The sequence below is a fragment of the Pelophylax lessonae genome (genome assembly GCF_965119305.1).
Source record: "Pelophylax lessonae genome assembly, chromosome: 9".
Lineage (NCBI taxonomy): Eukaryota > Metazoa > Chordata > Amphibia > Anura > Ranidae > Pelophylax > Pelophylax lessonae.
The window spans coordinates 261063154-261084920 of record NC_138776.1 but is presented as its reverse complement, the minus strand read 5'-3'; the positions used below and the strand labels follow the sequence as shown (position 1 = coordinate 261084920).

The window sequence follows — 21767 nt, the reverse complement described above, 5'->3', positions numbered from 1 at the left end:
TTCTACCCATTTCCTACTGCTCTTTCCTTTCTTTCCATTATTTCTGGATCCCACTTTCCCTCTTCACTCCCCTCTCTTTCCTCTTTCCTCTTTTTTTTCTCTCTCTCTGTTATCTCTTTTCCTTTTTATCTTTCTTTGATTACATGTTCTAATGCCTGCCACAGAGATTTTAATGACAGAGGACCATGGTTGGTCCGAGGTTACCGTTGACCATGGACTCTGCCCTGGCTTAGTGCACAGAAAGGTTTCTTGTGGAATGTCAGTTGGTAGACGCCTCCCCCAGCCAAGTAGGCAACATTGGGGTTGGGGGACCGCCTTCCCACCTGGGCGCAGTAAGTTCCCATAGGGGCGCCAGGGGGGGGGGGCCGGGCCAGCCGACCTTGAGAGTGAAGGATTTGGGGCTATACCTATGTTACAGTTTAAGCCAATATCCCACTGTTTACATTTTTCCAGTTTTATATCCACTGTTTTGAAGATGCTGTATTATTTCTTTATTTAATGGCCGTGACCTGACGGCATACTTTGCACTGTTGTGACTTTTTCATGAAAATTCAATAAAAATATTGAAATATAAACCGCTGTATGGTCTTGGCCACTGTGCTGCAGCTCAGTTTCAGGGTCCTGGCAATCTTCTTATAGCCTCGGCCAGTGATGGCAAACCTTGGCACTCCAGATGTTTTGGAACTACATTTCCCATAATGCTCATGCATTCTGCAGTGTATTGGAGCATCATGGGAAATGTAGTTCCAAAACATCTGGGGTGCCAAAGTTCGCCATCACTGGCCAAGGCCATCTTTATGTAGAGCAACAATTCTTTTTTTCAGATCCTCAGAGAGTTCTTTGCCATGAGGTGCCATGTTGAATTTCCAGAGACCAGTATGAGAGAGTGAGAGCGATAACACCAAATTTAACACACCTGCTCTCCATTCACACCTGAGACCTTGTAACACTAACGAGTCACATGACATTGGGGAGGGAAAATGGCCAATTGGGCCCAATTTGGACACTTTACCTTAGAGGTGTACTGACTTTTGTTACCAGCGGTTTAGACATTTATGGTTATGTGTTGAGTTATTTTGAGGGTACAGCAAATTTACACTGGTATACAAGCTGTACACTCATTGTTGGCAATAATTCAGACTCATCGGATCCTACAATATGATGGATCGACGAATCTCACCCATAGGTTGGGTTTCCTCAGGATCCAGATATGTAGCAAACTTTCTCAAAGAGAATAGATACACCCCAAATAAAAACACCAAAATATAATTGACACTCTGCCATTTTGCTGCCAGCAGGAATGCCGGTCAGTGCTGCTCTGCTGTGTAGTGACACAAATCTTTTCCTTTGATTGGACATGTAGTTTAGGCCATAGGTGATATTTGGTATTTATATGTTTTTTGAACCCTTTGGCATTTGCACTCAATGCTCATTTGCATTTATTCCTGTTTTGGTACTTTTTTTTCTGCAGGGGCCTGTGAGCTCCCCTTTTCCTGTGTATACGCATTCTATATCTTTGAGTATACCATTATAGGTTTTGTGACTTGGCCGATGAATTATATTTTGGTGTTTCCATTCAGGGTGTATCTATACTCTTTGAGAAAGTTTGCTACACATCTGGATCCTGAGGAAGCCCTAACAATGGGTGAAACGTGTCAATTCATCGCATTGTAGGATGTGCTGCAATACACCTTTTAGATATTGTATCTTTATGTGTTGGTTATATCATATTGTCTTTAATACAATTTATATATATGTTTTATAATTGGTTTCTTAATTGATGTAAATCCTCGTTGGCCTCGCCCACAGGGTTCCTGTGAGACTAGGTCTACTGTTTGCATTTAATTTTATAGGGGATTGTGCTGGTACTCTTTTTGATAGATAATTTCTTTCCACTCAATTTCCACCTCTAGGGATTCAATTCTAGTAATATGGCCTTCATAATAAACAGTGTTGAAACAGATGGCACTATAATGGCACCATAGAACCAAACTGTGGTAATACACGGGGAAATATAGCAATACCTGGGCAATATGTTGGCAATGCATATGGTAGAAAACAACAAGCAATCATGACATTATATGGACTACCATACCAATACGGGTGGAAGAAATTAGCCATGGCCACCACGGTACATAGGGAAGAAGATGAAGGAGCAAAGCCTGGAGCTCAGTCTGCTTATTATACTGAACAAAATTATAAACGCAACACTTGTTCTTGCCCCCATTTTTTATGAGCTTAACTCAAAGATCTAAGAAAACCAGGATTCACCCGTGAAGAGAACGCCTCTCCAAAGTGCCAGACACCATCCAATGTGAGCATTTGCCCACTCAAGTCGGTTACAAATACGAACTGCAGTCAGAAGACCCCGATGAGGACGACAAGCATGCAGATGAGCTTCCCTGAGACGGTTTCTGACAGTTTGTACAGAAATTCTTTTGGTTATGCAAAGCAATTGCTGCAGCAGCTGTCCAGGTGGCTGGTCTCAGACGATCTTGGAGGTAGGACCTGGAACACGCTGACGTATACGCCGATCCAGAGCATCCCAAACATGCTCAATAGGTGACATGTCCAGTGAGTATGCTGGCCATGCAAGAACTGGGATGTTTTCAGCTTCCAGGAATTGTGTACAGATCCTTGCAACATGGGGCCGTGCATTATCATGCTGCAACATGAGGTGATGGTCGTGGATGAGTGGGCCTCAGCATCTCGTCACGGTATCTCTGTGCATTCAAAATGGCATCAATAAAATGCACCTGTGTTTGTTGTCCATAACATACGCCAGCCCATACCATAAAACCACCACCACCACCATGGGCCACTTGATCCACAACGTTGACATCAGCAAACCTCTCACCCTCACGGCGCCATACACGCTGTCTGCCATCTGCCCTGTACAGTGAAAACCAGGATTCATCCATGAAGAGAATACCTCTCCAAAGTGCCAGACGCCATTGAATGTGAGCAGTTGCCCACTCAAGTCAGTTACGATGATGAACTGCAGTCAGGTCAAGACCAAGATGAGGGTGACGAGCATGCAGATGAGCTTCCCTGAGACGGTTTCTGACAGTTTGTGCAGAAATTTTTGGGTTATGCAAACAGATTGTTGCAGCAGCTGTCCGGGTGGCCGGTCTCAGACAATCTTGGAGGTGAAGATGCTGGATGTGGAGGTCCTGGGCTGGTGTGGTGGCCTTTTGAGATGGCTTATGGTAGAGAAATTAACGTTTGATTCACAGACAACAGCTCTGGTGGACATTCCTGCAGTCAGCATGCCAATTGCACGTTCCCTCAAAACTTGCAACATCTGTGGCATTGTGCTGTGTGATAAAACTGCACATTTTAGAGTGGCCTTTTATTGTGGCCAGCCTAAGGCACACCTGTGCAATAATCATGCTGTCTAATCAGCATCTTGATATGCCACACCTGTGAGGTGGATGGATTATCTCGGCAAAGGAGAAGTGATTACTAACACAGATTTAGACAGATTTGAGAACTCGGCCTTTTGTGTACATAGAAAAAGTCTTAGATCTTTGAGTTCAGCTCATGAAAAATGGGGGCAAAAACAAAAGTGTTGAATTTATTATTTTGTTCCGTGTATTTGTGTGTTCTAATGGAAAATGTGTATACCCACGGCAACCAATCAGTATTATATGTCACCTTTTCTTAATAGATTACTATTGGCCGCCCTTCATTGTCCTTTTGTTTTTTGCTCCCCCGAAGAAACTGGCTTTTCACGGTCCAGCCAATTATGTTTAATTATTTTATAATTTGATATATTTTTTATTTTATTTCATTCATTTGTTTTTGTTTCAAACTTCTGATTTTGTAAAATCAACCTATACACTCTTCTGAGTCCCTGTTTTTTTAATTCCTTATTTAGCAAAAGGCAGGAGTTTTACAGACTGCGTATAAAGACTAGTGATCGACCGATATCGTTTTTTTATTGCCGATACTGATATTGTGGTCATCGCATATCGATATCGGCCGATATTTTCGGACATTTAAAAAAACATTATTTTTTATTTATTTTTTTACAGGTACTATTGTGGAGGGATCTGGGGGTCTAAAAGACCCCAAACCCCTCCTCTGCACTTAAAAGCATTCAAAACGCCAAGTTTGGCTGTTTTGAATGCCGTCATTTTTTTTTAATTTGGTGCCGAGTAGCCGGAAGTGGTGTCATGACATCACTTCCGGGTTTTTACATGGAGACCCGATCAGAGCCGAATGTGGCTTTTATCGGGTCTTCGGTGGCCGTGCAGGTAAGTCTCCCGGTGGGACAGGAGACCTGGGCGAGCCACGGAAGGTGGCGGAAGGGGGGAGGCTTCTCAGCCGCATCGGTTGTCATTACAAGACAGCCGACCATCGGCTTTGGACGCCGGTACCGGGGTGATGCCTCTAGCTGCAGGCATCACTCCGGTACAAGCACTTTCCCGAAATATCGGCAATATCGTCACCTTGGTGGCCGATTCCGATATATCGGGGAAAGTGCAAATCAGCCCCCGATATATCGGCATTGCCAATAATCGGTCGATCCCTAATAAGGGCGTCATAACATTGATAAGGCAGTTCTGACGCAGCTGAGGAGTCACAGTGCAGTCAATAACATAGCAACTCGTGTAAAGCTCAAAAGGCCAAGGGCCTACAGCTATGGTCTCCAAACTGTGGCCCCGGAGCCCTTTGCTTGCTTTTATTAGGGCTCTTGGGGCGCCATTTCATCCACTGATACCAACATAACCTCCCTCACCGAGACCAGTGAAGAGGTAGAATTCCTCCGAATTACTCCGAAATAGAAAATAAAAGAATAGAATAGAACAATAGAATGGAACAGAAAGAATATACCTATCTTACAAAATTTAAACAAAATAAATTCAATTTCGAATAGAATTTAAATCGAATTAGGAAAATTTGAATCGTTTCGAATTCGAATAAAGTAAACGAATTTCGAAAACAAATTTAACTAAACAAATTTATGTAAACAACAAATCTAAACGAAACAAAAGGATTCGTCTAGTTTTGTGAGGATGACACAAATCCTGCAGTGCTGCAGTCCTTCCCATTGTTCTGCGGCGCCCCACTGCTGCGATATTCCTGCATAGCGGGAGCTGTGCAGGAGAAATGGCAGTCAGAATGAATCAAACAGCATTGGTTCCGCAGTTCAGCAAATGTGCTCTGTCACTGTAATGTATACCTAATCAAATACGGACCTGATTCTGTTGTGTGTCAATGTCAGACATCTCCTGATTGGCTGCAGCTGGAGAATCTGCAGACACAGATAAACATAAAAAAATACAAGAGCCCCTGCAAGACCGGGGAAAAAGAGGGAGAATGGGGGAGAGAAGGGAGAACAGGGGGAGGAGGGAGACCGGGGGGAGAAGGGAGAACAAGGGAGAGGAGGGAGAACGGGGGGAGGAGGGAGAACAAGGGAGAGGAGGGAGAACGAGGGGGGAGGAGGGAGAATGGGTGGTGGGGGAGAGAAGGGAGAACAGGGAAAGGAGGGAGAACGGGGGAAGGAGGGAGAATGGGGGTAGGAGGGAGAATGAGGGGGAGGTGGGAGAACGGGGGGAAGGTGGGAGAACAGGGGGGAGGTGGGAGAACGGGGGAAAGAGGGAAAACAGGGGGGAAGAGGGAGAATGGAAAAGAAGAGGGAGAACGGGGGGGGAAGAGGGAGAACGAGGGGAAGAGGGAGAACGAGGAGGGAGAATGGGAGAGGGAGAACGGGGGCGGGGGGGGTAGGGAGAACAGGGAGAGACGGAAGAATGGGTGGAGGAGGGAGACCGGGGAAAGGAGGGAGAACAGGGGCAGGAAGGAGAATGGGGGGAGGAGGGAGAACGGGGAGGGGGAGAGAACGGGAAGAGAAGGAAGAACAGGAGGAGGGAGAACGGGGGGGGGGGAGGAGAACGGGGGGAGAAATCAGGAAGAACAATGGGGGAAGGAAGCACAACTGTACACACTTCACTCCAAAGGTTTATTATTGGCAACAAAATGTTGTATAAAAGAATAGTAGTGGTAAAAAAAAGCACTTGTTGGTTTAACCAATCATTTTCTTTATATAATTCTCCTTTAAGGGGCGTGGCAGGGGGTGTGTCCTCTGCCTACATGCTTTTGCTAATAGGTGACCTTCATTCACATTTCAAAAAGTTGGGAGGTCTGCAAATATTCAGTAGAATTTAGCCACGCACATCTATGCCATAGAAGAGTTCCCATGTTTAATGAAGGGGTCCTCCGAGGCTCCCAAACGTCGCTTTTGTAACCATGATGTGGTGAATAACGCTTTGGACCCGTTCTGGAGATAATTGGTGTGCTGGTGACCTACCTTTTGTCAACTATGCCGCAGCACGAGACACACTTGTCATCCCAGGTTGTCCATCATTCTCAAATGTCAAAGTTGGGAGGTATGACAATGCAAACTTTATCCAGAGTTTGTGAAGGGATTCAAGGGAATGAAACTTGCTCTTTTCAACCGGGACTTCGCACTAATTTTCCTGTAGAGAGTCGATGTATAGAGTAGAGTCCAGATCTGAGGCATTAGCTAATCAAAGCACACAAACTTGTCCAACAGATTGTAACCTTTACTTACACTGCTAGAGGACTCTACGACCAATATTGTATAGAGCAGGGTTTCTCAACCAGGGCTCCTCCTGAGGTTGCTAGGGCTTCCTTGAGCAATGGGCAATTTCTGCCTCTCAGATAAGTTCCCAATGACACCATTGTTCCTTTTAGCTATCTGTAAGGGGGGTAATTCTTCCCAATGATGACCAGAGTAAGGAGCGTTCTTCCCACTGACTGTCACACTAATGTGTCATGAGTTGTAGATTTTAAATTTTTAGTAGGAGTTCCCCGAGACCAGAAATTTATTTAGAGGGTTCCTCTGTGTTGAAAAGGTTGGGAAAGGCTGGTATATAGCATGAAAGTAGATGCAGCATATATTAAATCTAGACTATTTTGAAGTTTCGCACTGTAATTAAAAAAAGTCCTGAGGAAAGACATTGTTCCCTCAACAGTAACCACATCCTGGTAGGGACATGGATTCTGCATATCACAACACAATCTCTAAACCCCAGAGTGATACCTCTTTCCTCAATGTCTGTACTGTATTTTTTGGAAGACCATTTTCATCCACAGTTCCACCCTCTCCCTCTCCCATCTACACTACATTCTTTGACAGCTCTCCCCCCACCATCCACACTACATTCTCAGACAGCTCTTCTCCACCATCCACACTACATTCTCAGACAGCTCTCCTCCACCATCCACACTACATTCTCTGACAGCTCTTCTCCACCATCCACACTACATTCTCAGACAGCTCTCCTCCACCATCCACACTACATTCTCCGACAGCTCTCCTCCACCATCCACACTACATTCTCCGACAGCTCTCCCCCCACCATCCACGCTACATTCTCCGACAGCTCTCCTCCACCATCCACACTACATTCTCCGACAGCTCTCCTCCCACCATCCACACTACATTCTCAGACAGCTCTCCTCCACCATCCACACTACATTCTCCGACAGCTCTCCTCCACCATCCACACTACATTCTCCGACAGCTCTCCTCCACCATCCACACTACATTCTCCAACAGCTCTCCTCCACCATCCACACTACATTCCCCGACAGCTCTCCTCCCACCATCCACACTACATTCTCCAACAGCTCTCCCCCCACCATCCACACTACATTCTCCGACAGCTCTCCTCCACCATCCACACTACATTCTCCGACAGCTCTCCTCCCACCATCCACACTACATTCTCCGACAGCTCTCCTCCACCATCCACACTACATTCTCCAACAGCTCTCCTCCACCATCCACACTACATTCCCCAACAGCTCTCCTCCCACCATCCACACTACATTCTCCGACAGCTCTCCCCCCACCATCCACACTACATTCTCCGACAGCTCTCCTCCACCATCCACACTACATTCTCCGACAGCTCTCCTCCACCATCCACACTACATTCTCCGACAGCTCTCCCCCCACCATCCACACTACATTCTCCGACAGCTCTCCTCCCACCATCCACACTACATTCTCCGACAGCTCTTCTCCACCATCCACACTACATTCTCAGACAGCTCTCCTCCACCATCCACACTACATTCTCAGACAGCTCTCCTCCACCATCCACACTAAATTCTCTGACAGCTCTCCCCCCACCATCCACACTACATTCTCCGACAGCTCTCCTCCACCATCCACACTACATTCTCCGACTGCTCTCCTCCACCATCCACACTACATTCTCCGACAGCTCTCCTCCACCATCCACACTACATTCTCCGACAGCTCTCCTCCACCATCCACACTACATTCTCCGACAGCTCTCCTCCCACCATCCACACTACATTCTCCGACAGCTCTCCTCCACCATCCACGCTACATTCTCCGACAGCTCTCCTCCACCATCCACGCTACATTCTCCGACAGCTCTCCTCCACCATCCACACTACATTCTCCGACAGCTCTCCTCCCACCATCCACACTACATTCTCCAACAGCTCTCCTCCACCATCCACACTACATTCTCCGACAGCTGTCCTCCACCATCCACACTACATTCTCCGACAGCTCTCCTCCACCATCCACACTACATTCTCCAACAGCTCTCCTCCACCATCCACACTACATTCTCCGACAGCTCTCCTCCCACCATCCACACTACATTCTCCAACAGCTCTCCCCCCACCATCCACACTACATTCTCCAACAGCTCTCCTCCCACCATCCACACTACATTCTCCAACAGCTCTCCTCCCGCCATCCACACTATATTCTCCGACAGCTCTCCTCCATTATCCACACTATATTCTCCGACAGCTCTCCTCCCACCATCCACACTACATTCTCCGACAGCTCTCCTCCCGCCATCCACACTATATTCTCCGACAGCTCTCCTCCATTATCCACACTACATTCTCCGACAGCTCTCCTCCACCATCCACACTACATTCTCCGACAGCTCTCCTCCACCATCCACATTACATTCTCCGACAGCTCTCCTCCACCATCCACACTACATCCTCTGACAGCTCCCCTCCACCATCCACACTACATTCTCCGACAGCTCTACTCCCCCATCCACACTACATTCTCCTACAGCTCTCCTCCCACCATCCACACTACATTCTCCGACAGCTCTCCTCCCACCATCCACACTACATTCTCCGACAGCTCTCCTCCCACCATCCACACTACATTCTCTGATGTTATCAGCAGATACTTGCATCCTGGTGTTTAATTATATATTTTCACTGAGAAGAAAAAGCAGCCTTAGCACGGTGAGTTCTCTGGTGTCTAAGAAGTTTTGCATTTGCAATAAAACACTTCCCACACTCTGAACAGGAGAATGGAAGCTCACCTGTGTGAATTCTTTGGTGTATAAGAAGTTTTCCTTTCTCAATAAAAGACTTTCCACACTCTGAACATGTGAAAGGGCGCTCACGCGTGTGAATTATCTGGTGTTTATGAAGGGCTCCTTTCTGAGTGAAACATTTCCCGCACTCTGAACATGAGAAAGGACGCTCACCAGTATGAGTTCTCTGGTGTCTAACAAGTTCACTTTTAAGAATGAATGATTTCCCGCACTCTGAACATGAGAAAGGACGCTCCCCTGTGTGATACTTCTGGTGTGCAATGAGAACTTTTTTATCGGTAAAACATTTCCCACACTCTGAGCATGAGTAAGGCCGTTCACCTGTGTGGATTCTCTGGTGAATATGAAGGTCTCCCTTCTGTGTGAAACATTTTCCGCACTCTGAACATGAAAATGGACGCTCACCCGTGTGAATTCTCTCATGTCTAAGAAGATGTCCTTTGTCAATAAAACATTTATGACATTCTGAACACGAATAGAGATGCTCGCCCGTATGCAATCTCTGGTGTTCACGGTGAGTTCTTTTTCGAGTAAAAGATTTCCCACACACTGAGCATGTAAATAAACTCTTCACTTTGTGAACTCCATCAGTTAAAGAAGATTCCTTAGGATTAGATGGATCTAGTGAACTATCTCCATTATCTGGAGTAACACTATGTGATTTATCAGAGGGTTCCTCAGGATTAGAGGGATCCATTGGGGTATGAAAAGTGTAAGGTAGGTGATGTTTATTTTGAGTAATGCTATTATTATCTACTGGAGCATATTGTATAATGCCATTGTCTTCTTCATTAACATTTGTACGTAAAATAGGATTTCTCTCCTTGGTATTCCAAGCATAGAGTCCATCTGTTGGAAAACAAGTTAAAAATAAATACTGTAAGTATTCCACACACGTAGCTTCCAGGTGTTATATTCTGTAGGTTGGTCCAGGACAAGAAAGTTTATGCAATCAGTGTTTGCTCAATGATGACATTGTTACTGTGAGAATGGAGAGGGACCTTTCATACGGTGTACAGTATCTCCTCCTCATTTGTTGGGAACATGACGTTATATTGAGGAATGGAGATGGACCTTTCATACGGTGTACAGTATCTCCTCCTCATTTGTTGGGAACATGACGTTATATTGAGGAATGGAGATGGACCTTTCATATGGTGTACAGTATCTCCACCTCATTTGTCGGGAACATGACGTTATATTGAGGAATGGAGATGGACCTTTCATATGGTGTACAGTATCTCCACCTCATTTGTCGGGAACATGACGTTATATTGAGGAATGGAGATGGACCTTTCATATGGTGTCCAGTATCTCCTCCTCATTTGTTGGGAACATGACGTTATATTGAGGAATGGAGATGGACCTTTCATATGGTGTACAGTATCTCCTCCTCATTTGTTGGGAACATGACGTTATATTGAGGAATGGAGAGGGACCTTTCATACGGTGTACAGTATCTCCTCCTCATTGGTTGGGAACATGACGTTATATTGAGGAATGGAGATGGACCTTTCATATGGTGTACAGTATCTCCTCCTCATTTGTTGGGAACATGGTGTTATATTGAGGAATGGAGATGGACCTTTCATATGGTTTACAGCAGGGGTGTCAAACTACATTTCATTGCGGGCCACATCAGCATTATGGTTGCCCTCATAGGGCCGATTGTATCTGTAATATTAGATGTCCAGAGCACCCCACAACCCATTACACACTTACATGAGATGTCAAAAGCCCCCCCACCATCATAAATCAAGAGTCACCCACCCTTCCTTACATCGCAATGCACACTTTACCTTGTGCTACTGCCAGGAATAAGATGGATCTGGGAAGAAATTGCAAGGTCTGGAGGAGGACCAGAGGAGGGCTGGAATCAGCTTACAGAGTCTGCTGAATGCTGAGACCAGGGGGGGGGGGCATAGACAAGGTGGTGTTGCGGCTGCACAGAGAGGTGCAGGATCTGTAGGAGGAGTTCTGCCCTCCTCTCTGCTGCAGACTGCTCAGAAGAGGAGGGTGTGCAAAGATGGACCTTTCTGCAGCAGCACAGAGAAACACAGGATCTGGCAAAGGAGTTCTGTCCTCTCTGCTCCCTTCCTTACATCGCAATGCACAGCTTTACGTTGTGCTACTGCCAGGAAGAAAATGCTGGTGGATCTGGGAAGAAATTGCAAGGTCTGGAGGAGGACCAGAGGAGGGCTGGAGTCAGCTTACAGAGTCTGCTGAATGCTGAGACCAGGGGAGGCAGAGACAAGGGGGGTGCCGCAGCTTCAGGAGAAGTGTGAGGGTCACATGAAATGGCTTGGGGGGCCGAATTCGGCCCGCAGGCCTTGTGTTTGACACCTGTGGTGTACAGTATCTCCTCCTCATTTGTTGGGAACATGACGTTATATTGAGGAATGGAGATGGACCTTTCATATGGTGTACAGTATCTCCTCCTCATTTGTTGGGAACATGACGTTATATTGAGGAATGGAGATGGACCTTTCATATGCTGTACAGTATCTCCTCCTCATTTAATAGGAACATCATTTTAAAATGAAGATTGGATATGGACTATCTGATTAGCTATTGTTTAGAACATATTGGATCAAGCCTTATATGCGTTTTTTATTTTTTGAGGGAACTTGATGGATAAGTTTTTAACCCGTGTAAGAAAGTAAATACATATTTTATACCCCTAAAATAAAATGAAAATGTGAGCTGTTTCTGCATTTGGTGTTTAATACTTACTTGCGTCTATATGTAGAGACGATTCTTCCTGTTCACTTTTTATAATCATCTTCCCCTCTTCCATAGACTGCTGATCTCCACTCACCAACTTCTCTTCTTCTTCCTCTTTGACCTCAACTTTCAGTTCTTCATCCTAAAACCCAAAGATGATAGAATAGATTCAAAAACGTTAATCAATTACATAAAGGGAGCTTCCTATAGCTTAGAATCATTTTTGAGTTCTGTTGCTCAGTCCCCTCTACCTGATCATGATGAAGGATTCTATAATCTTGTGTGGAATCCCGGGAATACAGTTGACCACCCTCCTCCGTAGACTGTTGATCTCCACTCACAAACGTCTCTTCTTCTTCCTTTTTAATCTCAATTTTGAGGTCTTTCAGTTCTGAAGCCTAATGCCCAAAATGGTAGAATACATTTGTAAAGGGAAACAAGAGATTACATAGAAAAATATCCTTTCATTGATTAGAATTCTTTTTAAGGTTCTGCTCAGTTCCACCTACCTGATGATGGTGAGGGATGGTGTGATCTTCCTGTGTGGAATCCCGGGAATACAGAGGACGGGGACATCTCTCTGGTGGGTTCCCATTACTGGATCCATCTGTAGGAAACACACACACTGACTGAATACATTGTTTCTATGTGTTTATCAGATGATGGGGGATCTAGGTGGATCCTCCGTACTGCTCTCTCCTTTACAATAAAGTCTCCTCTTACCCGGTGATGTGAGGGGCGGCTGATTCTCCATCATGACGTCCTTGTAGAGATCCTTGTGTCCTTCTAAATACTCCCACTCCTCCATGGAGAAATAGACAATGACATCCTGACACCTTATAGGAACCTGACACACACAATGATACAGTCACCATCCAGGCACATCCCTTGTCTGTTACTGGATAATGTCCCAGAATTCCCAGCACCGCTCACCTCTCCTGTTGGTGACTTCTAGAATCTTCTTGGCACTGGTTACCTCTGTTGTCAGGCAGTGAGGTGGAGGCGCTGTGGATCACCAGATATTTTCCTTACTACTTTATAATCCTGAGTATAGAGAGAGAAGCTATTATCACTAAAGATTTCCCCAGAATCCTCCTCACCTCCCCATCCAGATATCTATTTTAGTTGCAAGACCTATCTTTCACAATTTGCCCGGTCATATCCTCTCCTTTGCATACTGCCCACTGTCATATCCTCCACACTCCTCTCCTTTACATACTGCCCACTGTCATACCCTCCACACTCCTCTCCTGTACATACTGCCCACTGTCATACCCTCCACACTCCTCTCCTGTACATACCGCCCACTGTCATACCCTCCACACCCCTCTCCTGTACATACCGCCCACTGTCATACCCTCCACACTCCTCTCCTGTACATACCGCCCACTGTCATACCCTCCACAATCCTCTCCTGTACATACCGCCCACTGTCATACCCTCCACACCCCTCTCCTGTACATACCGCCCACTGTCATACCCTCCGCACCCCTCTCCTGTACATTCTGCCCACTGTCATACCCTCCACACTCCTCTCCTGTACATACCGCCCACTGTCATACCCTCCACACTCCTCTCCTGTACATACCGCCCACTGTCATACCCTCCACACCCCTCTCCTGTACATACCGCCCACTGTCATACCCTCCACACTCCTCTCCTGTACATACTGCCCACTGTCATACCCTCCACACCCCTCTCCTGTACATACCGCCCACTGTCATACCCTCCACACTCCTCTCCTATACATGCTGCCCACTGTCATACCCTCCGCACCCCTCTCCTGTACATTCTGCCCACTGTCATACCCTCCACACTCCTCTCCTGTACATACCGCCCACTGTCATACCCTCCACACTCCTCTCCTGTACATACTGCCCACTGTCATACCCTCCACACCCCTCTCCTGTACATACCGCCCACTGTCATACCCTCCACACTCTTCTCCTGTACATTCCGCCCACTGTCATACCCTCCACACTCCTCTCTTGTACATACTGCCCACTGTCATATCCTCCACACTCCTCTCCTGTACATACTGCCCACTGTCATACCCTCCACACTCCTCTCCTGTACATACTGCCCACTGTCATACCCTCCACACTCCTCTCCTGTACATACTGCCCACTGTCATACCCTCCACACCCCTCTCCTGTACATACCGCCCACTGTCATACCCTCCACACTCCTCTCCTGTACATACTGCCCACTGTCATACCCTCCACACCCCTCTCCTGTACATTCCGCCCACTGTCATACCCTCCACACTCCTCTCCTGTACATACTGCTCACTGTCATACCCTCCACACTCCTCTTTTGTACATACTGCCCACTGTCATACCCTCCACACCCCTCTCCTGTACATACCGCCCACAGTCATACCCTCCACACCCCTCTCCTGTACATACTGCCCACTGTCATACCCTCCACACCCCTCTCCTGTACATACTGCCCACTGTCATACCCAGAGATGTATAGTAACGAAGTAGAACTACTTAAGTACTGTACTTAAGTACCGAAATGCGGTATCTGTACTTTCCTAGAGTAGAATTTTTTTCTCCTACTTCTACTTTTACTTCACTACATTTTTTCGATGATTTCGATACTTCTACTCAAGTATTTTTTTTTTGTGCTGCATAGTTACTCGTTACTTTTAAAAAAATTACCACTGCCAGAACAGTAGATGGCAGGTTTCATGAAGTTCAAAAAAATGTGTATAATGTAATTTGTAAATCAGCGCATACGAAAATAAAGGCTGTGTATAATAAAAGCTGCTATACCAAATCTTTCCAATAAAAAGAAAATATGAAACAAACAAATAAATGGTGCTACAGCGCTTAAAGTGCATCAAGAAACTACTAACAAACACAGGTTAATCATTTGAATAAATCATTTGAAATAATAAAAAACAATATGATGTTCAAACTTTTGACTTCTTTCTTTAATAACTACATAACACAGTACTTGTACTTCTACTTTCAGTACTTGAGTAGAAATTTTTTTTCAAAACTACTGGTACTTTTTACTTTTAGTACTTAAGTAGCAATTGTTTGGAAAAAACTACTTGCAATACTTAAGTAAAAAAAATGTTGAATACTTTAGTACTTCCACTTAAGTAACTTTTTCTTCGAGCACTTCCACTTCTACTCAAGTCACTTTTTGATCGAGCACTTGTACTTTTACTCAAGTAGAAATTTCGAGTACTTTATACAAGTCTGGTCATACCCTCCACACTCCTCTCCTGTACATACTGCCCACTGTCATACCCTCCACACCCCTCTCCTGTACATACTGCCCACTGTCATACCCTCCACACTCCTCTCCTGTACATACTGCCCACTGTCATACCCTCCACACTCCTCTCCTGTACATACCGCCCACTGTCATACTCTCCACACTCCTCTCCTGTACATACTGCCCACTGTCATACCCTCCACACTCCTCTCCTGTACATACTGCCCACTGTCATACCCTCCACACTCCTCTCCTGTACATACCGTCCACTGTCATACCCTCCACACTCCTCTCCTGTACATACCGCCCACTGTCATACCCTCCACACTCCTCTCCTGTACATACAGCCCACTGTCATACCCTCCACACTCCTCTCCTGTACATACTGTCCACTGTCATACCCTCCACACCCCTCTCCTGTACATACCGCCCACAGTCATACCCTCCACACTCCTCTCCTGTACATACTGCCCACTGTCATACCCTCCACACTCCTCTCCTGTACATACTGTCCACTGTCATACCCTCCACACCCCTCTCCTGTACATACCGCCCACTGTCATACTCTCCACACTCCTCTCCTGTACATACCGCCCACTGTCATACCCTCCACACTCCTCTCCTGTACATACTGCTCACTGTCATACTCTCCACACTCCTCTCCTGTACATACTGCCCACTGTCATATCCTCCACACTCCTCTCCTGTACATACTGCCCACTGTCATACCCTCCACATTCCTCTCCTGTACATACTGCTCACTGTCATACCCTCCACACTCCTCTCCTGTACATACTGCCCACTGTCATACCCTCCACACTCCTCTCTCCTGTACATACTGCCCACTGTCATACCCTTGCACTCCTCTCCCACACATTTTTCATACTAAATCATTTAAATAATATTTGTATTATTTCAACCTTTCCTACTCAGCAACATGCACACAATTGGTAATCTAAATATAAAATAATATCTTATTACCTCCTCTGCTGCCAGTTTCAGCAGCGTCTCCTCTCTACTTCCTCCCAACTCACCTTTGACCCCAAACTTCCTGTCTGCTACATCACTTCCTGTTGTTGTATGCCCCTGACCACTCACAGTGGGAGCCATCTTGTGGAGATCTTAAAAATTGTATCCTATATTATGATTCCATATATTACCGGCTACCTTGTGGTGCATTCTTCCAATGTATACCATCTGGATGCACACTTTGTGGTTTGGTTAAAGTCCCAAAAATCTAAATAAAAACATTTTATGGTATAATTGTTTGCAAATATGTGAAAAAATTTAAATTAGAATACAACAATCCTCCCTTCCCTTCTTCATGACTGCGCTATTGCCGAATGACGGCTACAGCACGGTGGCACATTGCCAGGAGGATGTCAATAGACGCCTTCCCCACACACCCCCTGCTGCACGCATCTGCAGTGATCTGATAATACCAGGCATGTAAAATGCAAGGCCCGCTGATTGGCTCCTGCTGTGTCCAATCAGCGGGGCCGGGTCCCGCCAATCATTCCTGACAGAGGTAGAACAGTGGTCTGCCTACAGGGTGGTGGCTCCAACAGGGGAAATTACGTACCTGTATGTCGCCTGTTACTTCTGGGTTTGTGGTGCACACGTGCCCCGCCGGAGACCAGTTGCCAATGTGATTGGACACAACAGGAGCCATTCAGCAGAGCCGGGACCCACCCGATCATTCCCAACAGAGGTAGAACGGCGGTCTGCTACAGGGCGGCGGCTCCTACAGGGGAAATCACGTACCTGTTTATTGTTGCCTGTTACTTCCAGGTTTGTGGCGCACACGTGCCCCGCCAGTGACCAGCTTCCGCTGTGACTGGACACAGCAGGAGCCAATCAGCGGGGCTGGGACCCACTGATCAATCCCGACAGAGGTGGATCGGCGGTCTGCTTACGGGGCGGCAGCTTCTACAGGGGAAATCACATACTTTTTTGTTGTTTCCTGTTACTTCCGGGTTTGCGTTGCACACACGTGCCCCGTCGGAGACCAGCTGCTGCTGTGACTTGACACAGCAGGAACCAATCAGCGGGGCTGGGACCTGCCAATCATTCCTGACAGAGGTAGAACACAAGTCTGCCTACGGGGCAGCAACTCCTACAGGGTAAATCTACAGGATAAATCACGTACCTTTATGTCACCTGTTACTTCCGGGTTTGCGGTGCACACGTGCCTCGTCGGTTACCAGCTGCCACTGTGACTGGACACAGCAGGAGCAAATCAGTGGGGCCGGGACCCACCGATCATTCCTGACAGAGGTAGAACACAAGTCTGCCTACGGGGCAGCAGCTCCTACAGGGTAAATCACGTACCTGTTTGTCGCCTGTTACTTCCGGGTTTGCAGCGCACACGTGCCCCGCCGGAGACCAGCTGCTGCTGTGACTGGACACAGCAGGAGCCAATCAGCGGGACCGGAACCCACCGATCATTTCCGACAGAGGCAAAAGTCTAAGAATGTCCAAAAAAAAAATCAATCAATATCCAAACAACATCTCCATATAAAGTGCTCCAATGTTCTTATAAGTGCTGGACATAAAATTCACTCAGTGATGTGACACCCCCCCCCCCTCACCCCCATATCCCCGTGTCCCTACTTACCAGAGGTAATGGACCCCCCAGCTTTTCAGTCTGAGGCTACAAACAAGCTTGGCTCTGATATAGGGGAATGGCAGGTCACAAGGATCCAGTAAAAATCTCCCCAACGTGGCTCTCAGACATTCCAGGTGCTCCCCAATCTCAGAATAAGAAAGGGAGCCAATAGTGAAGTCCTGTAAGGCTGATGTTTTATTGCAGAATAAGAAAATATACTTAAAAAACAGAGGATAAAACCCAGAATGTAAAATGCAAGATACTTCCGGGAATGCCGTAACCAGTATGCGTTTCACGGCAACAGGAAGTGACGTAGTTAGGACTGGAAACTGGGTCAACGCGTTTCGTCCTCCCACAGGGCATCATCAAGGACCTCAACGCAGTTTCCGAGCCCCAACAACATGGACTTCTTTTTCCTGTGGAAGGCACGCTGGTTTACGGCATTCCCAGGAAGATTTCGTGCATTTTACATGCCCCGGTTTTATCTCCTGGAGATCATTAGGCCTGGTCCTTAAGTGGTTAAGCACTGATTTACCTTTTGGGAAAAGATAAAAGTCGCACTGGTCGACCGCCAGTAGTACTTATACTGCGGCAGGTCGGCTCTGTCCCAAAAAAACAACATACCTGTACGTCGTTTCGCGGGACAGCTAATGGGGGCACGCCAGTTGGCCACAGGGGGAGCCAATCAGCGGGTCGGGCGGCGGCGATGTCTGTGGAGACAGAATGGCGGTCTGCCGATGTAAACACAGCAGACCGCTGTTCTGTCAGTTATGGACACAGGGCTCCTCTTATTTAGGAACACGGATCTCTGTGTTCATTCCATAAATCCACCCCCACACAGTTAGAAAACACCCCCCTAAGGACACATTTAAAACTTTGATCTTCCCTGGTGTTAACCCCTTCCCTGTCAGTGTCATTATTACAGTGACAGTGCATATTTTTAGCACTGATTACTGTAGTAATGTCACTGGTACCCCCAAAAGTGTCAAAAATGTCAGTTAGGGGTCCGATCTGTCCGTCGCAATGTCGCAGTCCCGCTAAAAATCGCAGATCGCCGCCATTACTAGTAAAAAAAAAAAAAATGACATAAATCTTTCCCCTAGTTTGTAGACGCGATAACTTTTGCGCGAACCAATCAAAAAAATGGTACTGCCCGAATTGGGTGGTAATATAGTTTCTAGAGTCCCCCTCTCCTTCCACAGTTGGTACAGTCCTATGGCGGGAAGCTCTCTCCTCACACTGCAGAGACGCTCAGCTCAATCAGAGTCAGGTCACATGACCTTCCTCCGCCAATCACCAAGTTTCCCTCAATTATCACTACTACAAAACCTTTGTCCTAGACACGGAGCCATGTTCCAGAGGACAGACAGTTACTATGAATGGAGAGTTATCTTCAACAAAATGGCTGCCAGCGCCCGGAGATGTCGCCGAACTGGAGACATTTATGTGAGGAGAGCTGAGAGCAGGGCGGCTCTCTATGAGAGGAGATCAGAGAGTGGACTGTGTGACTGGAGATTGCAGGAGACATTCCCTCCACATTAACCCTTCACTGACCTGCTATAGTAAATGTACATTAACCCTTCATGGTGAGTATTAACCCCTCATTGTCTTCTCTATAGTCTCTGTACATTCATCCATGGGAATTATTTATATTAACCCCTCACTGTTCTTCTATAGTCACTGTACGTTAACCCTTTACTAACCGATCAATAATCTGTAGTTTAATCCTTCACTTTCCAATCAATAATCTGTACATTAACCCTTCACTGTCCGATCAGTAATCTGTAGTTTAACCTTTCAATATCCGATCAATAATCTGTACATTAACCCTTCACTGTCCAATCAATAATCTGTACATCAACCCTTCACTGTCCGATCAATAATCTGTACATCAACCCTTCACTGTCCGATCAATAATCTGTACATAAACCCTTCACTGTCCGATCAATAATCTGTAGTTTAAGCCTTCACTATCCGATCAATATTCTGTGCTTGAACCCTTCACTGTCCGATCAATAATCTGTACATTAACTCTTTACTATCCGATCAATAATCTGTACATTAACCCTTCACTGTCCGATCAATAATCTGTACATTAACTCTTTACTATCCGATCAATAATCTGTAGTTTAACCCTTCACTATCCAATCAATAATCTGTAGTTTAACCCTTCACTATCCTATCAATAATCTGTAGTTTAACACTTCACTGTCCGATCAATAATCTGTAGTTTAACCCTTCATTGTCTGATCAATAATCTGTACATTAACCCTTCACTGTCCAATCAATAATCTGTATGTTAACCCTGTATTTTCTTTTAACCACTTGCCCTCTGGAAGATTTAGCCCCCTTAATGACCAGGCCATTTTTTGCCATACAGCACTGCGTTACTTTAACTGACAATTAAAATGTAAAAAAAAAAAAAAAAAATCTAATTTCAATCAGTGCCCACCAGTGTCTCCTCATCAATGTCACCTATCAGTGCCGCCTACCAGTGCAGCCTCATCAGTGCCTACCAGTGCCGCTTCCCCAGTGCCCATCAATGCCGCCCCATCAGTGCCCTCAGTGCAGCCTATCAATGCCGCCTCATCAGTGCCCTCAGTGCAGCCTATCAATGCCGCATCATCAGTGCCCTCAGTGCAGCCTCATCAGTGCCCTCAGTGCAGCCTATCAATGCCGCCTCATCAGTGCCCTCAGTGCAGCCTATCAATGCCGCCTCATCAGTGCCCTCAGTGCAGCCTATCAATGCCGCATCATCAGTGCCCTCAGTGCAGCCTCATCAGTGCCCTCAGTGCAGCCTATCAATGCTGCCTCATCAGTGCCCATCAGTGTAGCTTATCAGTGCAGCCTATCAGTGCCCATCAATGGGCAATGATGGGCCTAGCCTCCGCCTTCCACACTGCAGGAGGGAGATTATTTTCCTCCTGTAAAGGTAGGTAAAAAGGAGCACGCTGTATCCAGTGAATGCAGGTGGGAAGGTGAATTTGTAAACGTTTATTGAACGTAGCAACAAGTGATCAACCCAACGCGTTTCAGGGGAACAAAGACTCCCCCTTTCTCGGGACTGTTGCTGCATGCTAATAATACCCAGCAGGTGTGTCTGTAACCAACACCAAGATCAGAAAGAACGATGTCAGCTATGCCGTTACCCCGAAACGCGTTGGATGATACTTTCAATAAACAATTACAAATTCACCTTCCAGCTTGCATTCACTGGATATCGAGCGCTCCTTTTTTCCTACCTTTTTACATCCTTTCGGCCCCACACCCAATCTCGGTCCAAGCTTGCCTCCTGTCAGGGAAATGGCCATTGGAGAACTGGCAATGTTGCCAATACTAGAAATGGGCGCATCCCTGTGCGACCTGGTGCAAAAATGGCGAATAGGCAAACGCGCATGCGCAATGGCGCAAGGAATATGTAGCAGATGCGGCCACTCTCTGGCCTATTGTCAGGTTACCAGGAAACCAGACCACACGGGGATGCAGGTAAAATAAAGCAGTTTATTGGAGCAAACAACAATAAACGCACAGCAAGAGTGAGGAAGTGGTAGCAGGAACAAGCCGGGGTCAAGTCCAGAAGCGGGTAGTCATCCAAGCCGGGGTCGAGTCCAGAAGCGGGTAGTCTTCCAAGCCGGGGTCGAGTCCAGAAGGGGGTTGTCATCCAAGACGGGGTCGAGTCCAGAAGCGGGTAGTCATCCAAGCCGAGGTCAAGTACAGAAGCGGGTAGTCATCCAAGCCGGGGTCGAGTCCAAAAGCGGGTAGTCATCCAAGCCAGGGTCAAGTCCAGAAGCGGGTAGTCATCCAAGCCGGGGTCGAGT

At 46.6% G+C, this 21767-nt stretch overlaps 2 protein-coding genes across 2 annotated transcripts in view; both read right to left on the bottom strand.

Annotated features, from left to right (window-relative positions):
- Window positions 1-21767, bottom strand: part of LOC309564419 (uncharacterized protein) — a gene marked incomplete at its 3' end in the record, with an annotated part of 909898 nt that overhangs the window by 330725 nt on the left and 557406 nt on the right.
- Window positions 9238-10252, bottom strand: LOC309562854 (uncharacterized protein). Its single transcript, XM_082267173.1, has one exon. It carries the CDS (start codon window positions 10078-10080, stop codon window positions 9259-9261), a length of 822 nt encoding a protein of 273 aa, XP_082123299.1. The 5' UTR covers window positions 10081-10252; the 3' UTR covers window positions 9238-9258.

Coding starts and splice junctions, on each gene's coding strand:
- LOC309562854 (XM_082267173.1), bottom strand. CDS start 10,080: ATGGATCCCTCTAATCCTGAGGAACCCTCTGATAAATCACATAGTGTT.